At 38.2% G+C, this 27,577-nt stretch overlaps 3 protein-coding genes across 5 annotated transcripts; all 3 read left to right on the plus strand.

The window, feature by feature from the left end:
• The first annotated feature begins 39 nt into the window (after positions 1-39).
• hrasa (HRas proto-oncogene, GTPase a) lies at positions 40-17,480 on the plus strand. Of its 3 annotated transcripts, XM_056739640.1 has the most exons (7): positions 1,046-1,242; positions 3,992-4,072; positions 8,413-8,554; positions 11,744-11,922; positions 15,508-15,667; positions 16,297-16,423; positions 16,730-17,480. In XM_056739640.1, exons 3-6 carry the CDS (start codon positions 8,444-8,446, stop codon positions 16,414-16,416), a joined length of 570 nt encoding a protein of 189 aa, XP_056595618.1. In that variant the 5' UTR covers positions 1,046-1,242; positions 3,992-4,072; positions 8,413-8,443; the 3' UTR covers positions 16,417-16,423; positions 16,730-17,480. The 3 variants fall into 3 exon arrangements, with proteins under 3 accessions (XP_056595616.1, XP_056595618.1, XP_056595617.1); XM_056739638.1 differs by lacking the exons at positions 1,046-1,242; positions 3,992-4,072 and adding an exon at positions 40-186; XM_056739639.1 differs by lacking the exon at positions 3,992-4,072 and having other exon boundaries at positions 1,047-1,242.
• A 1,757-nt stretch (positions 17,481-19,237) lies between these two features.
• Positions 19,238-20,640, plus strand: zgc:123278 (uncharacterized protein LOC641569 homolog). Its single transcript, XM_056740704.1, has 6 exons — positions 19,238-19,282; positions 19,387-19,474; positions 19,649-19,714; positions 19,822-19,985; positions 20,141-20,225; positions 20,528-20,640. Exons 1-6 carry the CDS (start codon positions 19,238-19,240, stop codon positions 20,638-20,640), a joined length of 561 nt encoding a protein of 186 aa, XP_056596682.1.
• Positions 20,641-23,436: 2,796 nt separating this feature from the next.
• LOC130414692 (tumor susceptibility gene 101 protein-like) lies at positions 23,437-25,702 on the plus strand. Its single transcript, XM_056740705.1, has 6 exons — positions 23,437-23,478; positions 23,771-23,858; positions 23,933-23,998; positions 24,081-24,244; positions 24,363-24,461; positions 25,472-25,702. Exons 1-6 carry the CDS (start codon positions 23,437-23,439, stop codon positions 25,700-25,702), a joined length of 690 nt encoding a protein of 229 aa, XP_056596683.1.
• Positions 25,703-27,577: the final 1,875 nt, after the last annotated feature.

A 27,577-nucleotide genomic window follows, 5' to 3' on the forward strand; every position in this document is an offset into this window, starting at 1 on the left:
ATATGGCTGCCGGGGCGGTGCTGTGTGTCGTGTGGGGCTGGGCGTAGGCTGTACTGCACACACACATACACATACTACAGCGGAGCACATTGTTCATAGTGGACTGTCTGTAGCATACATTGTAATCCAGGAAAATCTCAAAATTAAAGAAATCGACTGGACAGCGACTGTATTCGCGAATCAAAGGTGAAGTGATTCTTTTTTATTTTAAAGTACGCATCTTTTCATTGCAATGCAATATTGTAGCGTAGTGTATATGACCGATTCATAGTGGCAGTACTGAGTGTTGTTTACCTATAGTGTTTATTTATTTATCTTATAATATTCACGCACAGATAGTCAACATAGAGTAAATATTCGTGCATTGTATACTCGCATTAAAAATATTTACATATGTGTGTAAGCAGTGCTTTGATTGACTACAGATTCTACCCTCTTTTCTACGATGTCTTACAATAGCCTGCGTTTATTTCACTTGTTTGTTCATTTAAACGCCCAGGGTTTTGTTTTTCTCCATCTTTAACGGCGAAAGGCGTTCAGGCATCGGAATACCGCTAACCCAGAACAGTTAACATTGAATCAGACTCTAATAATCGATCAAAAAGCTGATCATGATTTCTGCTCTCAAAAACTTCCAGTCACTGGGGAAAACAGGCTATTCGTTCAGCATGGAACAAAAACGCACTGTTTCAGTGAAAACATACAAGTTAGACACTATCGCGATATAGCTAAACAAAAACACAACGCATGTTTAAGTTTTGCTGCCATCCATGTGACAGTTAACTACAAGTCTGTCTGTATAAACTGGGGTGACGCCCCATAGTACTGTACGCACGGCTGCGAATTGTACTATGGCGCAAACATAACTCATGAATATTAATTAGTTCCTACTGACGTTTTGTAGAAGCCGTCCAATAAGCAGCGGTTATGTACTCAATATGAATTACACGTCGAATGCTTTGTCTGGAAGTCGTCCACTGGAGAAGTTTCACCTCATAAATATTCAAAACCCTCCCTATAGTAGGATTCGCAATTTTTGGACTATAAGAGCATTGCGGAAGTTTAATATTCTTGTCGTAGGGCAACCGAGTTCAGTTGGGTGGGTGTACTTCAGTACAAAGGTTTGATGTATTTAGAGGACATATAACGTTTTTTTACGCACCGTATAAATGAGTGTTTTTCGTGTGCAACAAAATGCAATGTGTTTTTGAAGCCTAGTCTGTTTATTGTAACGAACTAGAGGTAAGTTGATGTTATCAGATAATTCGGCAATTAGTAAATTGAGTTTATTATTATTAATTAAACTGTATTTATAGGTTTTTGTGTATCAGACTTCACCGTTTTAGGAATACAGTGCGTATTAAAAGTCCGAGATTTGAGCAGAAAGGATTGTAGGATTGACAGTAATGAGTGTTCATGCATCTCTATTGTTGAATGAGTCAGTTTAATGAGTTAATTTGCAAAATAATCGAGACATATTAATTATATCATTACTTGTAGCATTTCATACTTTTTGTTTACATTTCCTAATTATTTTAGGTTATAATATGCCATATGAATTTGAAACATGATCAACAGGAGTGTTCGTGTTTAGTGATCTTCAGGATTTGTACAGAAATACATTGTTGTAATGTACTTGCAGGTTTGGGCCAGTAGACAGATGTAATGATCTGGCCAGTGATGGTTATTTTGGTGGATGATGTCAGCAGCTCGCTCAGTCTGGATCTGTTATGGTTCCTCAGTATTTGATTCCCTCATCTCCCATGTGAGATTCTTCTTACTGTGTGAACCCAACAGGAATCCCTTACTTTCATTGCAGGATTGTGGCTCAGGAACATTAGACATTACTGTAATTTTTGGCTCACTATTATTAAGGAAGTAATTTGAATGGTATGCCTTTTGGGGTTATATCTGTGGTGAATCAGAGTCGGTGTGTAGTAAAAAAAGGAATTTAATTTTCAAAAAATCATGTACATTATTAAAAACTTGACAAGTCATTGACAAATTAAATGGTTATAACCATTTAATTGGTTAGAAAATATCATCCCTGCTGAATAAATAATAGAATGGTGCCCAAAACACGAACATGAAATGGATGTACTGTAGTTGTTATTATGGGAATTGTATGGGTTTTAATGGAAATTATAAAGGTGTCATCTGGTATGTGATGGATCTGTGGGACGTGTTCCTCGCTGAAAAAAATAATAGAAACCAATACAGGAATTGCTTGTTTCCATTAAAACACAATTATGAACCATTAGCTTTTTCCATTAAAACCATTACAAAATTCATTTTCGTAGTGTGTTTTGGACATTATTCCAATACGGTTTAACATCCCACCAATAGAATCCATCAAATACCAGTAGAAGAAGAACCATTACAGTTTCCATTAAAACCCATACAAATCTCTATTTAACCATTAAAACCATTATCACTACTTAACACTACTTGTATTTTCAGCGGGGTTATCTGGCTGATGGAAACCAATAGAACATCACTAAATCCTATTGGAATAATACCCAAAACTCGCAACAAATTGAATTTTGTAATGGTTTTGATGGAAAAACCTTGAAACCATTAATATTTCTATATTGGTTTCTGTTAGGTTTCTATTGTTGTTTTTTCAGCAGATATTTGTGAGATGCAACGTCATGTGGAACCCTGGAATAATGAATTATGACTATTTTATTCAGTACATTTTTAATTGTAAAACAGATTTGTTCCAGTGCTTGAATGCAAATGTTTGTATCAATACAAGCTCGAAGTTTGTCAAAACGTGCACTGCACAAGTTGCCACAGAGGGCGCTGTTTAAGGCAGAGTCTTGCTTGCGCGATTTTAATCTAGTTGCAATAACGTTTACTTAAAGGGAAAGTTCACCCAAAGATCAAAATTCTGTCATCATTTGCTAACACTCAGATTGTTCAAACCCTGTATACATTTCTTGGGTGAGTAAATGTTGACAAAATTCATGTTATTGCCTAAGGCTTAAGATTGTGCACTGTATTTTTCTGGCTCTAAAGATCTAATTTACCATATCAGACAAAATCTCAGAGTCCAGTTAGTCCAGCCCCATTACGGGCATGATTTATCTAGTACAGTGTGAGGATTATGTTGTGTAAATTTATCGTAAGCATCCAGGGGGACTATAGAGTTTCAAAATGGGTGGCTTATATAGCTTGTTCATGGTGACAGTCAGATACTGAGTATACTTATACTCAAAAGATAGATCTTCTGAGCCAACCAAACATCAGGGACTTGGATACGGGATCTTTTGACTTGATCCATTAAAGCGATAGTTCAGGCAGGAATACAAATTCTATCATAATTTATTTGCCCTCGGGTCGCACAAAACCAGTTTATTACTTTTTTTATCTGTGGAACACCCCAAAAAATATTTTAAGACATTTCTCAGTGGTTTTGTCTCTATAAACTTATTTCACAACATGCCACACATATTTTCCAATAAACCAGTGTTATGTCCATGTCCACGTTAGTGTGGTTTATTCCCAAACAGTACAGGACTTTAGGGGCTTATTAGGATCTTTTTGAAGCCACACAGAACTAATTATGAATCTGTGAGAGGGAATGAGAACGAGAGAGGGTTGGATACCCCTGAGAAAGCCCCACGTGATCTCTAGAGTCCCATCTGTGCTCCTCTCAACTGATGAAGCGTTCATCCCTAACTACATGTTGCACTGACAGAAGGACTCAATCAAACTTTAATATTACTTAGTTTGTGTATTATTAATTCTGTCTTATGTGCCCTAGTATAGTTGGAGGTATCTTTTTTATGGCCTATATTACATACACAGTCCTATTTGGTGAAATGGACTACTTGCACGTAGCCTCATGACATACTTCCGTCTTGAAATCGTACGGCTCACTGGGTTCCACACATTAAAGCATGTTAATGTCACAAACAGATTTATTGTTTTTAATAAAGTGACCGCCCCAAAAATGGAAATAATCAACCATGATTTTTGCATGTAGATATGCTGAACACTGTTACCGGAAATGACTGAGCCGCATCGAGGAGAAGGCGGAAGAATATGTGCAAGTAGTCCATTGAAAGTGAGTGCTGCTGGTTTTGTATTGATGCATATTAAAGGAATAGTTCACCTCCAAAACAAAAACTGTGTTATCATTTACTCACCCAGTTTGATTTGTGTGATTTCTTTTTTTCTTTTCTTTTTTCAAAACACAAAAATGTTTGCAACAGAAAATCATTGTTCCCCATTGACCTGCATTTTAGAAATCAATGGAGACCAACGGTTTTTGGTTACAAATATTTTTCAAAATGTCTGCTGAACTATTCCTTTAACACCAGCAACACAGACCACATTTTACTATTACCCTTGATATTAAAAAACATGATTATTGATATTGTGTTAATAAGCACCTGTGATAATTCAACACCCTCAGCACATCTTTTAAGAGGTTTTGTCTAGTTTTGATGGAATTTATATTATAACTAGGTATTATCTACTAATCCCATGTTTGCCAAAGGGAAGCATGTTTATGGAGAATTAAAATAGGCCCTAAAACAGATCCTTGTGGCAATCCATAATTTTCTAGCATTAGTAAGAAAATACAAAGGGGCGGTATCCCAGACATGGATTAGCCTAAACCAGGACTAGGCCTTAGTTAAATTAGGATATTTAAGGCGTTTTTAAAAAACATACTTAATAAACATTAGAGTGTGCATCTTGAGACAAAACAATCGAACTGATATATTTTAAGATATTCAAGTTGTTTTCGTGATGCCACTAACTTTTAAATTAATCTGGGACTAGCCTTAAAGCCCTGTCCGGGAAACCGGCTCTAAATAGATGAAATTAAAGGTGAATTTGACTGATAACATTGCATTATTTTAGCTTAGTATAAATGTAGGCCAACTTTTTAATTGCATGTCCAAATTTGAAAATACTTACATTTCCTGTAGGCTGCTGCATATTACAAAAACTATCTACAATTATTAGCATTAAACTAGGGCTGCAACATATATTAAAATTAAATATTGTAAATGGGCTTTCCCCCATTTCCCATATATTGCTGTCAGTCAACATCTATTTAACAGTCAATTTTTTTTCTTCTATAAAACAATACTTTTATTTTAGTTTTCTCCTGTTAAATCACTTCAGTGTTTATAACTGAACAATATTTATGGTTAATTTGCAACATCTTTGTTCATCTACAGTATCACGTTCATCCATTTGGCTCAACATTGGTTAGTTTTTGAAGATTCTAAAGGTAGCATCAGTTATACAAATAGCCATCACGTATGAACTCTCTGCACTTTGCCTTTAATAGCTCAGATGCGTATGTAAGAGCGTGTGCCGAGCAGTGTGTGTGCAGGTGTGGAGTTACTCATTAATCGTCCAGGGCTTAAGTGTAACTCACTGTACAGTGTGCTAGAGTCTTGAGCAGGTTTGCAGTACACAAACAGTACCACAAAATAATGTTTTCATTAATAATTACCCTCTAGTAATCTCAGATAAAGCTTACAGACCAGATGATGGCGAGTAAATATCCACACCCTGAGACTAATATAGCTTGTGTTGACTGTCTGGTAATGTCCTGGAGGGTAATCATACAGGATATTGCATCTCACTTTATTTCTGAACCGTGTATCTTTATTCTCTGTTTGTGTACTGTAGTACGAAACCTATTATGAGATATGTTGATCTCTGTTAGGGGCTGGTTATACAACAACTAAAAACTGAAAACTTTTGTCTCTTTGTTTACACAAAACCATAAACTCACACTGTGAACACTGTAAATACAGAGTATACAGTATCCATACTGTTTCTTTATAAAGTGACATCGCTATGCACTGGGATGACATTCATAAACCTTTTCCTTTTTCATTTTGTAAACGTAGGTTTAGTTAGTGCATTGGGTGCAAAACTAATACCATTGACACGTACTGTTACAAATGGGGTGCATTATAAAAAAATTGGCCTCCCCCATATCCTGGGGTGGGCTCTTTTGATTTTGGCTTTTTAGTAAGTAGCGATCTCTTAGCAACCACCCTCAACCCTCTAGAATCAGCATACAGTAGCAGTTGAAAAATCTTTTGAAAAATCAGAAAACTGAGAAGGGCTTAAAGCGGTCATTTACACCATTAATTAAAAAATGTCCACGCCTTACCATTTATTTTCTAGTTACAGTAAGTAAACATACTGTAGCAGTCTATGGGTTATATTGCTAAAGAAATTAGCAACTAGCTAGCATTTCGTTATTTAGCAAAACATTTACATGTTAATTTATTGGTATAGAGGGTATGCATTGACGTCAATTTCCCACGCCACGTGAACATGACTGGACACCCCCTTGAGTGCCGGGACACACTCCAGGGCTCAACTTTAACGCTTGTCCGGGACAAGTGAATGTTTTGTATGGGCAAGTGAGAGAGAATTTTACTTGCCGGACCGGACAAGTAGCTTGAAAAAAAACATCAACAAGAATAGGTGCATTAACAGAGCTTCGTGTTTGTGTAAATTGCATTTGTCGTGTGCTGCCTTGTGTGTGTGACAATCAATGGCGCAGCGCTATTGAATCAATATAACTAGATGTGGACGCAGAATATTGTTATTTAAATGTCATCTGGCTGTTCTGCGTGTCTGAGTGAATGAGGTGCACAGATTAACATACAACACGAGAAATGGTCGAGGATTTGTCTGAGTCCGCACTGAATGAGGATATTAACTCATAAATTTAGTCTCTCCAGAGCTGCTCTGAGACTTCGTTTTACAAGAATTTTACTGTTTGTGTGAAGCTATCGTCAAGCACCATAAAAGACAAGCATCTTCCCGACAACCAGTCAAAATAAAAATACCTGAAATCTCAGATTTCGTGCTCAATCTGTTTGCACAGTCAATCGGACAGCAAGTTAATCCTGTTTGAAATGGAGTACAGATAACGGTTAACACTGCTGCATTCTGTCTTTTAGCCAATCAGTGGGCGAGACTCGCTTGACTTCACGTGACCTGATGTGTGAGATGATGTCACGAGCTATAGAAATGCCCTGCGTTCCAATTTAAAGGGCTCATCCCTATGCCCTAAGCCCTTCGAATGGTTTACCCTCCGGAGTGAGAGTTTTGAGGGTGTAGGGGTCCAAACAACTGTTTCATGAAGTGCCCTTGTGCGTCATCATCCCACGCCCATAAGGAGGCGGCATCACCATACAAAGAATCTGTGCAAAGAATCATGGGAGCCCTAAGTGACCATTAGTTGTACCTTTCGAAATCCCACATTCTGAAGGCCCCTTTGAAGTGGCCAGTTATGAGCACTTCAGTTTGGAATGACCCTTCAGTATGGCAACCATGATTGTTGTCACTCCGAAGGGCCCTTCGGAGTGCGATATATACCAGATGGAACGCAGGGATGTTCTTTTGCTTTTGTGAAAATGTAGCCTCTTCGGTTGCTATTTCCATGATGTGGTCTCTCAGACTCGATTAAGATTAGACAAGAATAAAAAACACATTGATTTGAAATATGTAATTCAGGAAAAATCATTGTATTTTGTATTGGTCAGTGTTGCATTGCTTAGGAGTGGAAATGCACAAATCTCACAGTGACCTCACAGTAAGGGAAAAACACAACAATCCCCTCAGTCCATAAAAAGGCCAATCTTTGACAGAATATCCAGTAAAAAGTAGTGGTAGAAAGTAGTTGAAAAGCACTACGAGTTACCATTGATTCACACTGTGTGATTCAGTTGATCCAGAGCCGTCTGATTTATCAGATATCAGATAATGGCTTTTCTTTCAGACTCGGATCTTATTTCAAGAGCCAAAAAGCGTTTCTCATTTCACAGTTGGTGTCACTTGTGTTTATGTGACTTTCTTTACAGAATGCTAACAGTATAGGGTTTAAGAATATTCCAGATCTTCTTTGGATAAATTCACGTTTTAATAAACGACTGTCTTGTTTATGCATTATGTCACCCTCCTTACGTGGTTTTATAACAAAAATAAAGTTACGCAAAGGTGTACCAGTTGCAATAATTTGCAGACTTTAGTTGAAATGTAAAGTTGTACTCTTCATTACTCAGCTTGTTAAATATTTGAAAGAGAGACGATAAGACTTTGGACTTCAAACGTTAACAAAGGCAACAACAAGAAAACCTCACATTTTACTTCAATTATGGTTCATATAATTAGCATTATAATTAATAATGTAGTTTTAATTTTAAAGAGTGCCAAATACAATTGAAATGAATGGTAATGCAGATTTCTTTCCAGGTATTAAAGAGATCTTTGATTCAAACCAACAAATCTTAAGCAATGGCCACACCTCTCACTGTGTATGTCATTAAAGGATCAGAATATGGTGGCTAAAAACAAGAATATAGCTGTCATTTATGGTGAATGTAGTGGGTGTTGATTGTATTCGTGCTTTCTTCTCAGGTGTGGCGAGAGGTTGCAGAGGAGTGAAGGGATGACTGAATATAAACTGGTGGTGGTGGGTGCTGGTGGCGTGGGCAAGAGCGCACTCACCATCCAACTCATCCAGAACCACTTTGTGGATGAATACGACCCAACCATAGAGGTAACGTGTGTGTGTTTGTGTATACGTATATGTGTGTGAGTAACTGAAGCTTGTCACAAACCAATATACTGTATATTTAGCTTGTAGCTTAAGAAACTTTGATATATTTAGTTTTATCTAATATTACATACAGGATTATTATTATAATTCTGGGAACATCTTATATGCTTTGCATACAAGGACTATAACCAGGAGGGATGTTCAACAATTAATTGCAATTAATCACATTCAGAGTTAATGTTTATTTACATAATAATAAGTCTTTACACTGTACATATACATTTTTTATTTATAGGAAGTTTTATTGGATGTGCACTTGGACTGCAGTTAACTCCCGGTTTGTATTTGGCTAGTGTCTAATAATATAACTAATCATATTTTATTTTATTTAAGTTATGTTAATATTAATATAATATTATTATTTTATTGTATAATGACGATTTGTCGTATGTTTATTTTATTAAATAAACAATTTGTTTAATGTGTCCTCTAGTTTCGACGCATTTCAAAAAAAACTTAGGGACATCTAGTGGTTAAGCTTGGTATCTCAGTCTAAATTCAAATTATTGGAGACACAAGTTTAGCCAAGTAACAGTTCTTCTTGGTTTCTTTTATACTGTTATCAGAAATACAGATATTCTATTGTTTACGAATGTGTCCCAGAAGTTAAGGGCAATCCATGAACGTGTCCATACGCAGTAATGTTTGTATATGTTGTTACTTTGAAACCGTCTTTAAACACATTATAAGGCAGACACAAATTTTTATTCTGGCTATTTTCTACACGGGTTTTAAGGCCAGCTGTACAAACGCTGTGTTTTAATAGGCGTGCCGCATTGAAGACTTTATAAGTAAATGCCCACTGCTTTGATTGGAAAGCAGTCTGGTAGTTGGAGCCTTGTGGCATTTGGTTAGAGACAAATGCAGGTTAGGTTACACATAAGCCCCATTCACAGTTTTCGCACGGCATTTGTATTATCTGGAGACCTCCTGTGATTTATAAATGACCTCCCCACATCAGTATTTCATGTGACGCCATCGCACGGCATGATTTTACTCAAATTTACTGACTTATTTCCCGGACGTGATGGCAAGGCTGTGCGTATTGTTTGTATAGCCTATAGTTGTATTGCGTTTAATGATATTTGACCGTACCTGTCAGCATTTAAGACCAGTGATCGCTAACTGGACCAAATTTCACCTCGATCGCAGGTCTCAAATGTTACAAGAGTTTCCATGATAAATATCCAAACGGGAGACTTATGGATATCACCCAGCACCTGAAATAATACCAAAAGACTTCAGAGCAGCCTCCATTATTAGCAAACGGTGGATAGAGCCTTGAAAAAGTATACATAAGCCCACCAAATCACAGAGATCCAGATTCGCACAAGCTGAAGATCACAGACAATCTCTGCAATTATTACAAATGACTAGAGGTCCCCAGGTTATACTAATCTTGTGCGTGTAGTGCTCATTGCACATCAACCGATCTCTAACAAAGCAATAGTGACGCACAGTACAAAAATGTTTTACTCGCATATGATTGCTGCGCCATTCCTATTGGATCCAATATTGACGGCACAGCACTGCTTTAAAAATTTTGTCATTCCACAAATCTTGTGTCAAACTGTGGCTTGTTCACGAAGGAATCCTTGGAGAAATGAAACGAATAAACGCTCAATGTTTGTCCCACATGAGCTGAATTAAAATAAACTTTAACACTCCATTCCTAATATCGGAATCCGAAGGAAGGTTATGCAGCGACGTTATTCTTCCAAAACCAGGGATATCAAAATATTTAGCTTTCTTTAACGCCATGTTGCAATTTGCTTGCACGCTCTATCTGGTTTCCGCGCCACTTGTGTTACTTTATATTAGTCATGCGCGAACAAGTGGGCGGGGCTAAAGAAGTTGTCGTTGATATTTATCTGTGAAGGCGGTGTTCAACCTGTCATAGTTAGGTGGATTCCAGAACCTGGCGATCGATGAGCCTGGTGTCAATAACAGATGTAATCTCAGTAAAAAGGGGGTTTTCAGATCTGACACTTTCATGATGTTCGCGTTAATACCATTCCCTCTTTTATAACAAAAGCTCGGGTTAAAATTGTGATTTTAATTCATGCCTCCTTTGAAGGAACACACATTTAAAAATATGAAACTACAGCATGCTAGTTTAGGATGAACAAAATGCTCTAGCCTGTTGGTGTGGACACTCATACAGTTATCAATATAGTTATCTTTTCAGTTATCATTTTTGGTAAGAACAGGCCTTAAATGCAAAGTGTGAGTAAACCGAAAGTGTAGTTGTGCTTCTGGAAGCAAATTGATCAATAAGGCATTCCATACATGCAAAAACAATGATGAATAAGAAATAGGATTATGGACACTATTTTCGTACTCTTGTTAGCATGCTACTTATCTTTGCATCACCTCACACAACCGTTTTTTGTGAGAACACTAAAATCAAATCGAGTGAATTTTGCACATTCAAGCATACCATGCTTGTTAGTGCCGGTGGTCCAGTGAGCTGTTGAAGTTCTAGTCCTGGATTCTCTTCTCCTCTCTGTCATCCTGTTTCCGGCCTCTCTACATTGTTATGTTAAAAGAAAGCTAATTTATATCAATCTCAATCTTTAAGTAAAAAACACTTTCAATAAGTACCTAATACATTTTTGTTATGTTTTGACAGTTTTATAAAACCAATAAAGACGAGCAAAAACGCATTGTCAGACAACGCACATCTGAGTTTCTCTCTCTTTCTCTGCATTTGTAATGCACACGCGGTGTCAAATTAACTCTATGAGTTTCCCCTCGGCCCGAGAGGTTATGTGTGTACGTGCTAAAGCATGTCTTCCTCATTATTCAGTTTTCCCACCACGCCCGTCTCTGGACAAACAATGTCCTTTTTATGGCCGCCGTCTCTCCACTAACACACGAGCACAGAGCTGCGTGTTTATGTCACCCATGAATTCTGCTGTCTGACGAGCAAGCATCCCTCCAGACTATTAAGGGTTTCCATTACTGCAGTTTTCTCCTTCTGATCAATAACAGTTATTGGTTGGGAATAACTTAGGTTAGGATAAAACCTTTTACAGGGTATATTGAACTTGTGCACCATTTGTTGTTGTTCACTTTCAAATCATGTGTAGAAGTGTTCAGTATTTTCTAAAATGTATTATTTGACAGGACTCCTACAGGAAGCAGGTGGTGATCGATGGAGAGACGTGTCTACTTGACATCTTGGACACTGCAGGTCAGGAGGAGTACAGCGCTATGAGAGACCAGTACATGAGGACGGGAGAGGGCTTCCTCTGCGTCTTTGCCATCAATAACACAAAGTCCTTTGAGGACATTCATCAATACAGGTGTGTGGACTTGTAGATGTTGTATTTAATGCAAGATCAGGCCGTAATGGGCTTTGTTTTGTAAGTTTGGGCAAATGCATCTACTGAATCTGCTGCTAGTTAAAGGGACTACTTCATTTTAGTTCAAAATGTTGCCGTTGTACCAGTAACATTTGGTCCCAAACAGATGTTTCATCAGATACACGCACATGGCCCAAAGTTAACTGCTTGTTTGTGTTTGGTTATATTGTAACAATTTATTTGATCATTTTATATTTTATTCACATAAATATTGATTTATATAAATTTTTATTGTATATTCAATTTATCAATTTAAATGGAAACTACTAAACTACTTAAATGGAGGTTGTTTATATTGTTGCCGCTGAAACTGTATATAAAATCAAGATGATAGAATAGCTCAATTACCTCTTATAAGACTGTTAAACCTTTATGGACTATCTACCTACTCGCATTGTAGTAAACCATCTGTGTTGTGATCATGTGCATTTTATCTACCATTAATCATATCACATTAGCAATGTGTCCACAATTATTAAGCTTAAGTGACTGCTTGACAAGCAAGTTTTAATAGTTCTGTAGAAAAAGACTCTTCAAGTCTAACCATCGACAACCGGAGCCAAAACATTTCTGTACTCCACGTAAATAATAAAGAATTGAAATTAGTTTAGAAACGAAAACGATATTGTGTTTTTATCCAGAAAACCACAGCACTTGTGTAGTCGTCTTTTGCCACAGCCAATATGGCGGCGGCGATGACACACAATCCTGCGGACAACGTGTCGTCTAGGTATTATATATATGTCTATGATATACATTACACAATGTTTCCATCCGCTTCTAGGTGAACGGATCACGTGATGAGTGCTTCCACGGGTACGGTAATCTTAAAGGGGTCATATGAAACGGCTAAAATGAATATTATCGTTTGTTTTAGATGTAATGCAATGTGTATACACGATTTCAGGTTAAAAGACGCTGTATTTTCCACATACTGTGCATGTTTGTATCTCCTCTTTGCTCCGCCTTTCTGAAGTGCTCGGATTTTGAACAAAGCTCATCGCTCTGAAAAGCGAGGCGTGCTATGATTGGCCAGCTAACCAGTGTGTAGTGATTGGTCGAATACTGCAAGTGTGTGCCGGAAATGTATCACCTATTACCATATTTGGAACATCAGGTTCCAACGCAATTGTATTGACAGGTACGGCCACCTTACTTGCGTATAAATTTGGGCGTTCTTAGTCAAATCATACCACGAACTGACATAGATTTGTGGGGGTGTGGTTACACGAGGCGTTTCAGGCAGGTCTGGGTGAGCATTGGCTTTTAGATAGAATGCATTATTTGTTCAGACCCTTTAATTTTTGCAATTTTACGTGTCTAATACATGCATGGGCAACTTATTACACATCATAGACACAGAAAAACACATTTTAGCGCCATATGACCTCTTTAAAGGACCCAGTCTTTGGCTGTTTTAGAGCCTTTGATTATGTCACTATCCTCACAAAACCACTGGATTTCTTCCAATTTCTCCAAAGTACCGCCTTCCGAAACGCTCTGATTGGTAAAGCTGATCTGGTCTTTCGTGATTGATTCCCCGCTTAGGGTGTGTGTGTGAAGATGTCCCACCCATACCATATCAGTGAGTTCCGCTTCTCAAGCTGTTGCGAATGGTCGGTCCCCTCTCAGTGCACGTGAATGCATAAGCTTTGGATTTCAGCAATAAACAATAACAGTGGCGTCAACTTCAATTAATCAGTTAAAAACATGCAGATCGATCGAAGTGTAATGGAGGTCTGCTAGTACATATGCAAATGTAAACGTTAGAGAACGCATTTGTCTTCTACTATGGCGAGGGAAATGACACCGGACCGAATGGCATGTTATATTATCACTAATAACAGAAGCGTTAGTTTTGCCTTTTTATATTGGACCCGAGTTGGATAATAAAACAAGCAGATTGACTAGGAGACTGCAAGCAGGACTTCAGAGGACGTTTCATAGAAGTGTTTTACACAGAGGTATGCGCACACATACACACAGTATCAGTGTATTGCACAGAACAGCCGATGTTAAAGTCGTGGAAGCGGTTATTTGAGCGTAGGTTAGTAAAAGCACTCGGAATAGTGACATCAGAGAGGGTCCGATTCCAGCCATTCTCTGTAGTCCTTGCAAGGCAAATTCTGTTAAAGACAATATCGCGCTTGGCACTGAACTTTGAGCTTTACCATTTTGCAGGTATTATCTATGCTCTAACAGCAACATTACACACTAACTAAAGGTTGAAAATGGTATCGCCGGGAACGGCCCTTTAATATTCTCCTGTAGTAGGTGTTTCGAAAAAACAAACATGATTATTTACAGGTAAAAAAGGTCAGCTGGAACTTAGGCGGGGCCTTTATAGTGCAGTCTGGGTGAAATCGATTCTGGCTCAGTTAGACGAGAGAGAGAGAGAGCTTTTAAAGACATGAAAGGAAAAAGAAATGGAAGATAACTAAATTATATCTATTAGTTTGTTATTTACGGTTGACGGGCCTAGATAATGGATTTTTAAAACATGAATTACAGTGCATCATGGTTAATAGAAATGCACTGTTTAATATCAGCCTTTAAGTTATGTATAATACTCAATGTACATTATACTGTTTTCCACTTTTGGATGGAAAAAGGTTTGTAAACTGAGATGTTAATCCACATAGAGTGTAAAGAAAACTAGGCTAAAACTCATCATGACCCTACATACAGTAGGTACAATACATTTACATTTATGTATTTTGCAGACACTTTTATCTAAAGAGACTTACATTCCATTATACTATACATTTGTATCTAATCATGTGCAATCCCAGGGATCGAACCCATGACCTTGGCTTTGTTAGTGCCATGCTCTAACCACTGAGCTACCGGAAAGCTTTAAAATAAAATTTCACAAATGATTCAATTTGAGTACTTTTTATACACTTCAGAAAGCAGAAGAACTTTATTTTTACGCAAAATAATAAAATGGCTAGCAAAAAAAGCCAGCAGCTATTTGCACTAAGTGTAAATAGGAAAAGTCTCCAGCGTCAAAGCTAAAATACTCAATATAACTCATGCCACAGGAATCGCTGTTTGAAATGGCACCTTTCTTACACTTTCTCTCTTCCAATCAGAAACTGGTGGGCGGAGTTTCTTCCAATAAATATAAAATACTAAGCATTGTTATTACTATATAAATGAGAACTGATAAGGATTGTTTACTGTTAGTGCCTTTGGAGTGTTATTTTGTTTTATGTAAATCCAACAAAATCTTACATTCAAAAAAAATTACGCTGTGGCTAATTTTGACCAATTTGTATGAATTCGTACAATCTCATTCGTACATTTTCATACGATTTGCTTTCGTTCTATTGACGTTAGGTCTGGGGCAGAGTTAGAGGGCTTCAGTATTGCTTTAATTCTAGTAATCGTTTGTTTATGTAGGATCGTACAAATTCATACTAATTAGCCATCTCATAAAATAGTAACAAATTCACGTGACATCAGGTTAGTCAGTACATTGTTTTGTATTATTTGTATGTGACTCTTTCCTGTTGCATGCAGGGAACAGATCAAGAGGGTAAAGGACTCGGATGATGTGCCCATGGTGCTTGTGGGTAACAAGTGTGACCTCCCAGCTCGGACGGTGGACACGCGGCAAGCCCAGGAGCTCGCGCGAAGCTACGGGATCCCATTCATCGAGACCTCCGCCAAAACCAGACAGGTGAGTGGCATAAAGAAGCATCTGTTTGTATGTCAAAGTTCTTAAGGGGTAGATCAACTAAAAACAAAATGCGTAAAAAATCTAATTAGGTTTAATTATTGTAAAAAATAATGTTGAAGGGCACTGATAGTATTTACTGTAAGACTGTCCATCATTTTCATTGTGTAAATACTTTCAAACTCAAACTATAGTTCAGGCTTCAGACGTATCTGTCAGGGGACCTGATGAGATTTTGTGTATTTAATAGTTTCAGGAGATTCTTTGGCTTTACTGCAGTAAACCTCCTCATTGCCACCTACACACAAACACAAACACACACACACACACACACACACATAGAGTGTGTTGTATAACACTGCAGGGAATGACTCACTGCTGCTTTGTGTTACTGCCCATCTGACGATGTCATCAAGAATGAGCGAACACACTTTAATCGTCACTTTATTCAACGAGAAATGCAGAAATGCCCATTTTATTCATATCTGAAGGTCACTTTAAGATCTTTAAGATGCATTGATAAGATTGTGATCAATCAGTTGTCATGAAAGCATCATACAGCATCAGCTTCAGAGATCAAGGATGTGCTCTTGGCCTCTCATCATGTCTGTGGTTAACTGTGCTCTCTGCAGGGCGTAGAGGACGCCTTTTATACCCTCGTACGAGAGATCCGGCAGCACAAAATGAGGAAGCTGAACCCTCCGGACGACAGCGGTCAGGACTGCATGAGCTGCCGCTGCGTTGTGTCATGATGCCAAGGTGCCAAATACAAGGAATTATAAAATTGCGTTGCATTGTATATTGATGTATATTGATGTTCCCATCTTTTCTGTCCTCTTATTGGCTGCTCTTTCTTCATTATTCAGTTCAGTCATCCATTTCAAAAACGTTATTATTGAATATCTTAAATAAATAGTTTTATCATGAAAAAATAACATGTTTGTTTGCAAAATAATGTTTTGTCTACTAAACTAATTTCAGACATTTAAGCATACACTTTCAGAGCAGAAGTCTCTAAAAAGTTTTGACAGATTGTGTACGTAACACTTGTTTTCTTTCTCTTAGCTGACTGGCGCGTGTTGGCAGAAGTTGTCTCCGTACGGCAGACTGGACCCGAGAGGAACGACATCTTCTGAAAGTGACTGTAAGCCGGCAAGGCCGTCTGTTTAAAGAACATTTGAAACGGGATGGCGCCTTGCTTTGACCACCTGGTTCACCTCTCTGGCCGTCCACATCTGCCTGATAAACACCACTAATGACTTACTCATTTACGCTCTTTATTTGTTATTCCGGCGTGCCAAGGCCGGGCAGCTCTGTGGATTTCTGCTAAATTATTGTTCTCGAAGTCTCAACACTGGTCTGAAATGAACTCTGCACCTCTCAAGACCTCAACAACACACAAACCTTCCTCAGCTCAGATTGCAATGACTGGACACTAGTGACCTCATCCCATGGCCCCGCCCCCTTCAGTTGCACCTCACGGACAGCATACCGGTTGGGAGGAGAACGTTGGAAACTACGTATACGATATTATCTGGCGACAGTCAGAGACATTTGTTTTGCTTAACATGCAGGTTGTTTTAACATATGTTTGTGAATAAGGCTTTGTGGAAATCCAAACAGGAGCATTAGTTATGTGTGTTGGTTAATGTGTATGTTACGAAAGAACGTTACCATTAGAAAATAAAAAAGGCTGAACGAGTTTTCAATAATAAAACTGTAGAGTTGTTTGAAGATTCTTTTTGTTTGTCTATTGTTATGTTTTGGCAAAAATGTTTGTGAGGGAACACCTCAATAAACATGCATAAAACATTTATTTATTTCTTTTATTCAAAAATGTATAATGCTGTTTGAGTTGGTTGGTTAGTTAGTACTTATAGCCAAGGAAGAAAAAAAATTAGAGACCTTTCAAACACACACAACACAGACACATGAAAACTATGATAAATATCCACGTTATCACATAAAAAATTATGTTCAGCTTTTCCTAAATATATGTACAAATATTAATATTGCATCGCTGAAAAGTGAATGAAGTTGTTTTCTTTGCGGTATTTGAGGTCTGAAAATATACAGAGCATCTTTTCTGTTATTTTCACCCGTTTCCCCAGTTTTCTTTTTCTGCAAATTCATGCAAATAAGAACTATATTTTTATTTGAGATGTGGGAGAAATATTGTTAGAGTTCAAAGAAATTATAATTTTGCCTAAAAAGTAAATTCATAAACTGAAAGTAACTTTGAAGTGGTCTCAAAAGAATTTTGTGGCTGTACATTTGATTGAAAGGAAGTTCTTCTTAGCCTCAATAATTTGCCAGTCCATGACTTATATATGTAAACTTTGAATTGTTTAAAGATTAACGTTAAACCAAAGAAATTGTTTCTATCGAGAAATAATCGTTTTTGTAAAATTTTAGCTTCCAACTCGAAAATACACATTACTAAGTGATCCCAATATCGAAATTAAAAAATAAATTGTATCGCTACAGTTAAAACTAAGTAAACAGACATTTAAACGTATCGCAGACTTGAAAATGCAGGAGACCTTGAAAGCTTTTTCAGTGAAACTGTCTATAAACATAAAAAGTTGTCTTTCATTCTAGTTTATATAGACCTTTTTATTTTGATTTTTTAACGTAAAATGAAACATTATCATTTCTTAATTGCATATGTGCGATTAAGATTATTGCGTCTTCATTTGAGTTGTTTTTAAAATCAAGTGCTATGAACATTAAATTATCAGACTAAAACTATGTAAAAAATAACTGTGCGCCTTTGTGCAAATATATATATATTTTTTTCATCAAACAGTAAAAACTAAGGGCATTAAAATAATTTTAAGATCTAGAGTGATTTGCTGTTAAGAATAGTTTTCTGTGGAATCATTGTTCAGGAAGGGGTTTGCTTTGTTAAACATGAACCCTGTTCATGAATAAGGAAGACGCAGGTCAAAAAAGTGTTTGCGTTGTGCTTCTGTTAAGAATCAAGTACATTTATTTATTTAACTTTTTATTTTTTTGCTATTTGTAGCTAAATAAGCATCAGCAAAATTAGTCGAGGTGCACATGATCTTCCCCATAGTGACAACATCTGTAAAGCAATAGGCCTACCTGGAACATACAACAGGAGCATTTAATGAAAGAATGAAAGTAAGATGTGCTGTAGTATATACTTTTTTCAAAGTTTTAAATTTGGGGGGGCAGTTATGCGTTTTGTTTTATTATTTTATTTTATTATTATGTTATATTCATTCATTATTATTATTATTTAAAAGTGGGCATCCACAAGCAGTCAGCCTGAATGAATAAATCTTTCCAGAATGTTTTTTGCACATGAAAACCTGTTGTTGTGAGACCAATGACACACACAAACAGACACATCAATGTGCAGGTATTGACTAACCCTCAGTTTATAGCTTGTGTTATCTTCTAAACCTTTTCTGGCTCCATTTGCTATTGGCTGATGATAGGCCTTGATAGGTTTTTTATTCAGGTAAAGGTGGTTCCTTTAGTTTCATAAAGTTTGTGCTGTTAACAGACAAGAGCTGTTTTTCTGTATGGATTTAGTTTAAAGCCATGACCATAACAAACGTCCGTGGTCTTAGGAGGATGCTGCCTAAGGTAAATGTTTATTTATACTCATGTCTCTTGAGCATCTACAGTAATTCCGATTAAGTGTAAGTTACAGGTAGAATAATACATACTGTATGTGAATGTGTTAAAAGACATATGATCACAGGAGGGAGGTCCTATCAGAGGTCTGTACGGTTCTGTCTCAGCACCAAAACCTCGAGGCTGTGATAGACAAATTTGGTGAGCATTTGGATGAAGTTAATGTGGTTTGTTGTGTGTTAGACAGTTTGGAACCTAAATGTTGTTTAACTTCCACAAAATTGTTTTTTTCACCATTTTTGTTTATTACTAATTTTCTTCAATTCAACATTTAAGTATATGGGTTTATTTATTTGTTGGTGAATCTTCTCGCAGTCTTTAATGATGGGACAGTGAAGAACTTGATGAGTTTGCCTGGAACTGTTATGGTGTTTTATGAAGGCAAGTTACAGGTTCAAATTCCAGCCATAAAGATAAATGAAAATCATCTTTGAGTGTCAGTCTTAAACGTGTTATACAATTACTCTGTATTGTTATGTTCCTTATAGGCAAACGTTATTACATTCCTGTGTGTTTGTGGCTAAATGAATGTTATCCAAGAAGTGCCCCTATCTGCTATGTGAAACCCACCCGTGATATGATGATTGTGTCAAGTAGACATGTCAACAGTAATGGACGGATCATGTTGCCTTATCTGGATGAATGGAGACATGTAAGAGGACACGTCAACGGGTCATACTATAAACTTTTGGCATATCAAGAATATAAATAAAACGTTGGACAACTTCTTGATTTGTGTTTGATGTACTGCAAAAAATAAATATGTTTTATTCTCTGTTTTTGTTAATTGCTCTGTTCTTTGTATAGACGCAGTGTGATCTTCACAGTTTGGTTCAGGTTATTATGGCTGTTTTTAGCGAAGTTCCTCCAGTGTGCATGCGTCAAGTCGACTGTGAGTACAGTATTATTTCTTTATTCATTCCCATCAGAAACATTTTCTATTGAGCTATTGAATCATTTGATCTGATTTTCTACAACCTTACTACAGTTGCACAAATAGACATCTTATAATTTCAAATACTGTATGATAAGTGCACAAAGGTTGTGGATGAAGCATTCAAAATGAAAATGAGAGTCAATGTTTTAAGGTTTGGTTTAAAAAAAAATGAATACACAATGTGTATGCAAACAGACAAAAAATAGACTATTTTGATGATATCAATGATATGATGATATGTTTGTATCGGTATTTAGGTGAAATTACAATTTTCTTTACAGCCGGGTCGGTGGTGGAGGAATTCTCACATGCAATTCTGGATAAAGATAATAATCTTCTGTTCTGCGAAAATAATGAAACAAACTGTTAACTTAAAAAAAAAGTTTTTGTTAAAGTGATTTTACAGATCCAAAGATCACAGAACTGGCAAAAATTTGAACATGTTCAGCAGGAATGTAAATATTAAAAAATTTAACTGAAATGTTATGATTTGTTGTACATTTTCCATTTATAAATTGTATACACAAAATAAAAACAATTCAAAGTCAGTGTGGCGATTTAGTTTCTTAAGTTTATTAATCTCAGTCACAATATGAAACTTATAACTCTGATGATGGTTGTGGCAGTATGTCTGCATGCATCTCACAAGGTATTGTATCTTCCTTTCCGCCTGGCCGTTGGCTTGAGGGTGATCCCGGATGTTAGGCTAACGATGATGTTGAGTTGTTGACAGAAAGCCTTCCATACTCGAGAAATGAACTGGGGACCCCTGTCCGAGACGATATCCTCTGGGATTCCGAAGTTGTGTATGACATGACAGAAGAGAGTTTCGCTAGTGTTGAAGGCAATGGGTAGTTGTGGTAATGGTATGAATTTACAGGCCTTGGAGAATTGATCGACAGCTACCAGAATGCAAGTGTAATGGTCGGACAGGGGGGGGGGGTCGATGAGAAAATCCACTGTGATGTGGTCCAGGGGCATTCTGATATGGGGAGAGGCATAAGTTTACCTTCTGGTAAATGACGAGGGGTTTTGGAGATGGCACAGGTCGAACATCCATTGAAAAATCGGGAGATTTCCTGGGACATATAGGGCAAACAGCAAGAGCAAGAGGGTTGGCTGCCTGGATGCCCAGATCCTGGTACGGAATGTGCAGACTCAATGAGAGAAGTACGGTATTCCAGGGGTACGAAATGTCTTCCTCGTGGACTCCCCGGCGAAGCTGGGCTGTTTCCTGCTGCAATCTGGTCATCGATTTCCCACAGAATGGGGCTCATGAAGATAGCTGGAGGATGAATGGATTCCGGTTTGTAACCGTGTTGGCGGGAAAGAGCGTCAGCTTTGGCATTTTTGGATCCTGGTAAGTTACAAAGTTGAATCTTGTGAAGAATTGAGGGTCTCATGTGGGGAGGTGGCAAAGGATATGCAGTGGGTCGTGAATGGCTACAGAGAGGAAGACGTTGAGATATACCCATAGAATGCTGAATGAGTTTTTCCAGGCCAATAGCATCATCGTGAATAGCCAACTGGTGTGGCCACGGGACTGGAGGCGTGCACGAAAGAAGAACTTGATGATGGACGGGAGAGATGTTGGCACAGAACGTTGACCAGTTCTGCGAAGGGGTCCGGGTAGTCAGAAGGTGTGGTCATCGCGGAGATATTAGGTCCAGTCTTCTGTAACAGTTCACCAGACAAAAAACGATGCCACAAAGAAAACTAGAATGTCAATGATGTGATTTAATAAATCCAGGCAAACAAGACAAACATCCAAGGGGTTGAGTAAAATCCTAAATAATATCAGGGTTAAACAGGTTAAACAGGTAAAACAAAATCCAACAGAAGAACATCCATGGAGAAGATTAAAGTATGTGTACACAAAGAGACTCCAAGGTAATGTATAAGCTGATCAAAAATAAATTATGACTGGACGACTAACAAAACAAAAGGGTGAGTAAAAATAGAGTCCATCGGATGAGGTGCAGGTGGAGTGAAATGTAAATCAGGTATGGGGTTATCAATAATGGCAGAGGTGTGCAGTGCATGATGGGAAATGTAGTCCATGAGTTAAAAGTCCGGTGATTGTGAACGCATGAAGTGGGTAGATGACTCTGGTGCAGGGGGCGTGGTCAACGAAGACAGAGCTGATGTTACAGAAGTACACATAATTGGGGGCCTGGAAGCTTTTGATATGGCCCTGACACATCTAAAGTTTGGGAAGTTCTGTGTGACATTATTTTTTCATGGTTTATTAAACAAGCATGAAAAGCATTGTTTCAATCCTGGCCAATAAAGATCATTATATTTCTTTGTATTTGAAATGTTCAATTTTTCCAGTATATTATAAAGGTTGTTCATAAATTTCTGGGCTGTGTCTGTTTATTGGTCTGGCTAGTGTCTAATAAATACCATTTCTATTTTTTCTAATTTACATTAATATTAATTTGTATTATTATTTAATTGAATAGTAATTGTATTAAATTGTATTTTTTTTGCTAGTTGTGGTTAGCGTATTAAAATAAAAACGTTTTCTTTTTTTTTGGAAGATCTTAAAAGTGTACAGTACAGAAGTCCAGGTATGATCTGTGCTCAATATTTAAGTTATCCTTGAATTGAAATCTCAATTAAAATGATTCATGTTATCTAAGATTTTATCTATGCCCTAATTATGTTGTAGTTAGAATGCACTAAACATTTAATTATTTTTACAATACATTTCATTCTGTTACTTATTATACCCCCGTTATAAGCTTTCATGCTTACACTGTACAATTTTTCAGTTGTGTCCCACACAAACGTATTACCTGTCCCGTATGTGGTTTGTTGAGGGGTGGTCACACCTTAGTTTCACCGACTTTTGCATTTCAAGGGGGAAAGGATTGTTTTCCCCAAACTGACTCCTCCTCTGTGCCACGCCCCCTACTATGACACGACATCAACTTACATCGAAATGAAAGCAAAGCGCATTTACGTGCACAAAATTTACTTCAGTAATTATTTGTTTATTATTATCAGTTTTTCGTGTTTCTACAGAGTGTTTTTGTTTTTAAACATATGTTAATTGGATAATTTTTCGGTATTTGACAGGAGGCCTGAGCAGATTTACACATATCTTATATTTCTCAAGAGTTTCGTGTTTATTTCGTTGTCTGGTTTGTTGTGGTGAAACATGGCTGTTGTCCACGAAGGAGCGCTTAAAAAGATGTTAAAGGTTTGTATCATGTTTGTGTCGTTATATGTTGGCATTAATTGGGCTGAATACAGTTTTCATATTAACTTTCATTACAAGTAACTGTTGCATTACAAAATTCTTCTAACACAATACATTTAACTACATTCACATTGTTATTATGTTGTTTCATATACTTGGATTGTTATACATGGACTAGTGATCTGGTTTGTTTCACTTTCATTATTTTTGGTTCCTTTATTTGGTTTTGGCTGATATTTTATTCATTTTTCAGGATTGTGTTTATCAATATTTTGTTGTTTATATATTACAGAAATACAAATATAGAGATCTCACAGTCCGAGATATTACAAATGTCATCTCTCGGTACAAAGACCTCAAACCAGTAATGGATGGTTATGGTAAGAGCTGCAATTTCACATTTTTGTAAATAAAATATTTTTATACTTATTTTTAATACTTTTGTACTTTTCAGTTTTTAATGACGGATCCTCAAGAGACCACATGAGTCTTACTGGGACTGTACCAGTTAGTTATAGAGGTGAGTGACACATTTCCACAACAGAAGTATGTTTGCTGCACATTATTTCTAGTTTAACAGACACATTTTTGTTTTTCAACAGGGAACGTGTACAATATTCCCATCTGCCTCTGGCTGTTGGACACGTATCCCTACAATCCCCCTATTTGTTTTGTGAAGCCGACCAGCGCAATGATGATCAAGACTGGCAAACACATTGACGCCAATGGCAAGATCTACCTGCCCTATCTGCATGAGTGGAAACATGTACGACCTCATAAGCATATGCAAGCATATTACAATTCATTTTTACTTATGAATAAAGCTTAGTTCTGAATATGTGATTGTTAAACATTAAAACTGATCTTTTGTTGTCCCTCATCAGCCTCAGTCAGATCTGTACGGCCTCATCCAGGTGATAATTGTGGTGTTCGGTGAGGAACCACCTGTGTTCTACAGACTTAAAAACTTAAAAAGTTTATGGGTACTTTCTTTTTTATGATTATTTTTTCCAAAATTTTAGAATAATAGTAAAGTAATCCCAAGAATGTATAAATTACCTAAAAGCAATGCTTGAGTAAAATATCTTTGGTAGAAGTGAAAGTAACCTTTTAGAATCAAGGTTTTAGTGATTTTATTAAAAGTCTTAAAGGAAGAGAACAATATTGTACATAATTATCAATATAAGTATTTAAAGTAAATTTGAAGCAAAAGTTGTTAATACAAATGTTTTATTTAGCATAAAGATCAGAAATGGTGCTTACAATTTACAACTTTGAAAAAACTGTCTCAAGCTCAGTAGTTTTATCTGAAACAACATGTTGCCAAATTGCTAAATTTTCAAAATACAAGCTCAGAAACTACATTTTTATAACTTTACTTTATAACTTATGACTTATGACCCATCCCTCTTAGAGAAAAACTTGGAACAAAATCAGAACAAATCTGTCTTGCCCTTTCTTATTTCCTTGCATCAACCCATCCATCCATCCATTTTCTACCGCTTTATCCGAACTACCTCGGGTCACGGGGAGCCTGCGCCTATCTCAGGAGTCATCGGGCATCAAGGCAGGATACACCCTGGATGGAGTGCCAACCCATCGCAGGGCACACACACTCACTCATTCACTCACGCACTCACACCCTACGGACAATTTTTCCAGAGATGCCAATCAACCTACCATGCATGTCTTTGGACCAGGGGAGGAAACCGGAGTACCCGGAGGAAACCCCCAAGGCACGGGGAGAACATGCAAACTCCACACACACAAGTCGGAGGCGGGAATCGAACACCCAACTCTGGAGGTGTGAGGCGAACGTGCTAACCACTAAGCCACCGTGCCCCCTGCATCAACCCAGTCATTTGATAATTAATTGAAACTGAAAATTTTGCTGTTTATCTTTAAAAGAAGCAGCAAAACCTTGTGTTGAAATTAATCATGGAGAGCAACTTTTTGCATTTGCACATTGAGCTTTATCCAATGATTGGTTCAGCACTGTCATGGTGACCGGATCGCCGACTTTTTCAGTTCCCTTTCAGTCTGTCTCTCAAGAAGTCAGCCAGGTGAAGCAGATCGTCCCTCTAGTTCTCAGAGGGGAGAACACTTCCGCAATATGGTCGAGGTCGCCGCTCTTCTGATGAAGGGTTCCATAGAGCCCGTCCCTCTAGCAGAGATGTCCTCTGGGTTTTACAGCCCGGACTTCATCGTTCCCATTCTCCCTTGACGTCAGCCCCTCAGGGGACAGGGCGCGGGATATTCAACTATCTCGACGACTGGCTTATCTGTTGTGCACGCACAAGGACCTGTGCTTCGGCACTTAGACAGTCTGGGTCCTCGGGTCAGCCTGGAAAAGAGCAGGCTCTCCCCAGCGCAAAGCATCTCTTATCTCGGTATTATATCTCAGTATCCACTCTGTCCAGCGCATCTCATCGACGAACACTCACAGTCGGTACTGGGCTGTCTGAATCGTTCAGACGGACACCAGCGGTCCCCCTGAAACTTTTTGGATGCTCCTGGGGCATATGGTGTCCTCGATAGGGATATCCCGCTCTGGTTGATGCACATGCGACCGCTTCAGCACTGGCTTCAGAGTCGTGTTCCTTGGAGGACGTGACTCACTGGCACCAGGCATATTATTATCACACCTCAGTGCCTTCGCACCCTCACCTCTTGGTCAGACTTGACCTTCCTCAGAGCAGGGATTCCGCCCTGGCAGGGCTCGAGGCACATCGTAGTCATGACAGACACCTCCCTGCATGGGTGGGGTGCCGTGTGCAACAGCCACGCTGTGTTGGGCCGGTGGACGGGTCCCCGCCTGCAATGGCACATCAACTTCGTAGAGTTTCTGGCTTTCCTTCTGGCACTGAGGAGGTTTCAACCCCTCGTGCAGGACAAACACGTACTGGTTAGGTCGGACAGCACGACGGCCGTGGTGTACATCAATCATCAAGGCGGCATACACTCTCAGCAGATGTCACAACTCACTCGTCGCCTCCTCCTCTGGAGTCAGCAGGTGATGAAGTCCCTGAACCAGACAGCCGATGTGCTCTCTCATCACTGGACGCTCCGTAGAGACTGGGACTCCATCCCCTTTCAGTCTGGCATATATGGGAGCGGATCGGCGAGGTGCAGGAGGACCCGTTTTCCTCCACGGACTTCAACCATTGCTCACTTTGGTACTCCCTGTCCGAGGCTCCCCTCGGCACAGATGCACTAGCACACAGCTGGCAGCGGGACAAGCAGAAGCTTCCCCCATTGAGCCTCTTTGCACAGGTCCTGTGCAAGGTCAGGGAAGAGGAACATCAAGTGCTGTTATTTGCGGCTTACTGGCCCAACCAGACTTGGTTCTCAGACCTGGGGATTCTGACGACAAACCCCCCTGGTCGATTCCACTGACGAAGGACCTTCTGTCGCAGGGAAAGTGCACGGTGTGGCTCCCCAGGCCAGACCTCTTGAATCTCAATCACTGGATGGGACGAGGAAATTCTGAGTGGCTTGCTGCAGGTGTAACTGGTTAAAGAAATTTGTTATGAACTGTGCCAAAATGTTTGTTTATCTTGTGAAATATATTAATTGAATTGAATATAATAAATGCATCAAGAAGAAGGGGATATGGGGACACCTACAGGTGACTTATGTAAACTTAAAGTAGAGTCTGCAATTTTCTCCTTAGTCACATGTAAATTGCTGAGGAGAACGGTAAGTGTAAAATCCCTCTCCGGTTGAACGGAAATAAAATGTTGTCAGATAATAAATCATTTATTTTTAAGGTCAAAATTGTTCTTGTAAAAGTATTTTATTTCGAATTTGCATTATAAGGGATATAGAGTCGACAGATAATTTGTTTTATACCTACCTTACTGCTGAGTGCTTAAGGAGCACATGGTATTTGCTGTGTTACTATCTCTGCATTTTCTAGTTGCTTAGTTCCACATGTTTATTTAATTTTGACAGTTATGTGACTGGATGAGTTGTATTTACTGGCTATTTGGTGTCGTTTCATATATTCTAGTAATAGCGACAAGGGAGCTCAATCTATGTCTCCATGTTGTCCTTTCCGGAATGGTTGTAAGAAATAACCAAAAAGAGGGGGTTGCAC

This window comes from Triplophysa dalaica, chromosome 24 (assembly GCF_015846415.1).
Source record: "Triplophysa dalaica isolate WHDGS20190420 chromosome 24, ASM1584641v1, whole genome shotgun sequence".
Classification (NCBI taxonomy): domain Eukaryota; kingdom Metazoa; phylum Chordata; class Actinopteri; order Cypriniformes; family Nemacheilidae; genus Triplophysa; species Triplophysa dalaica.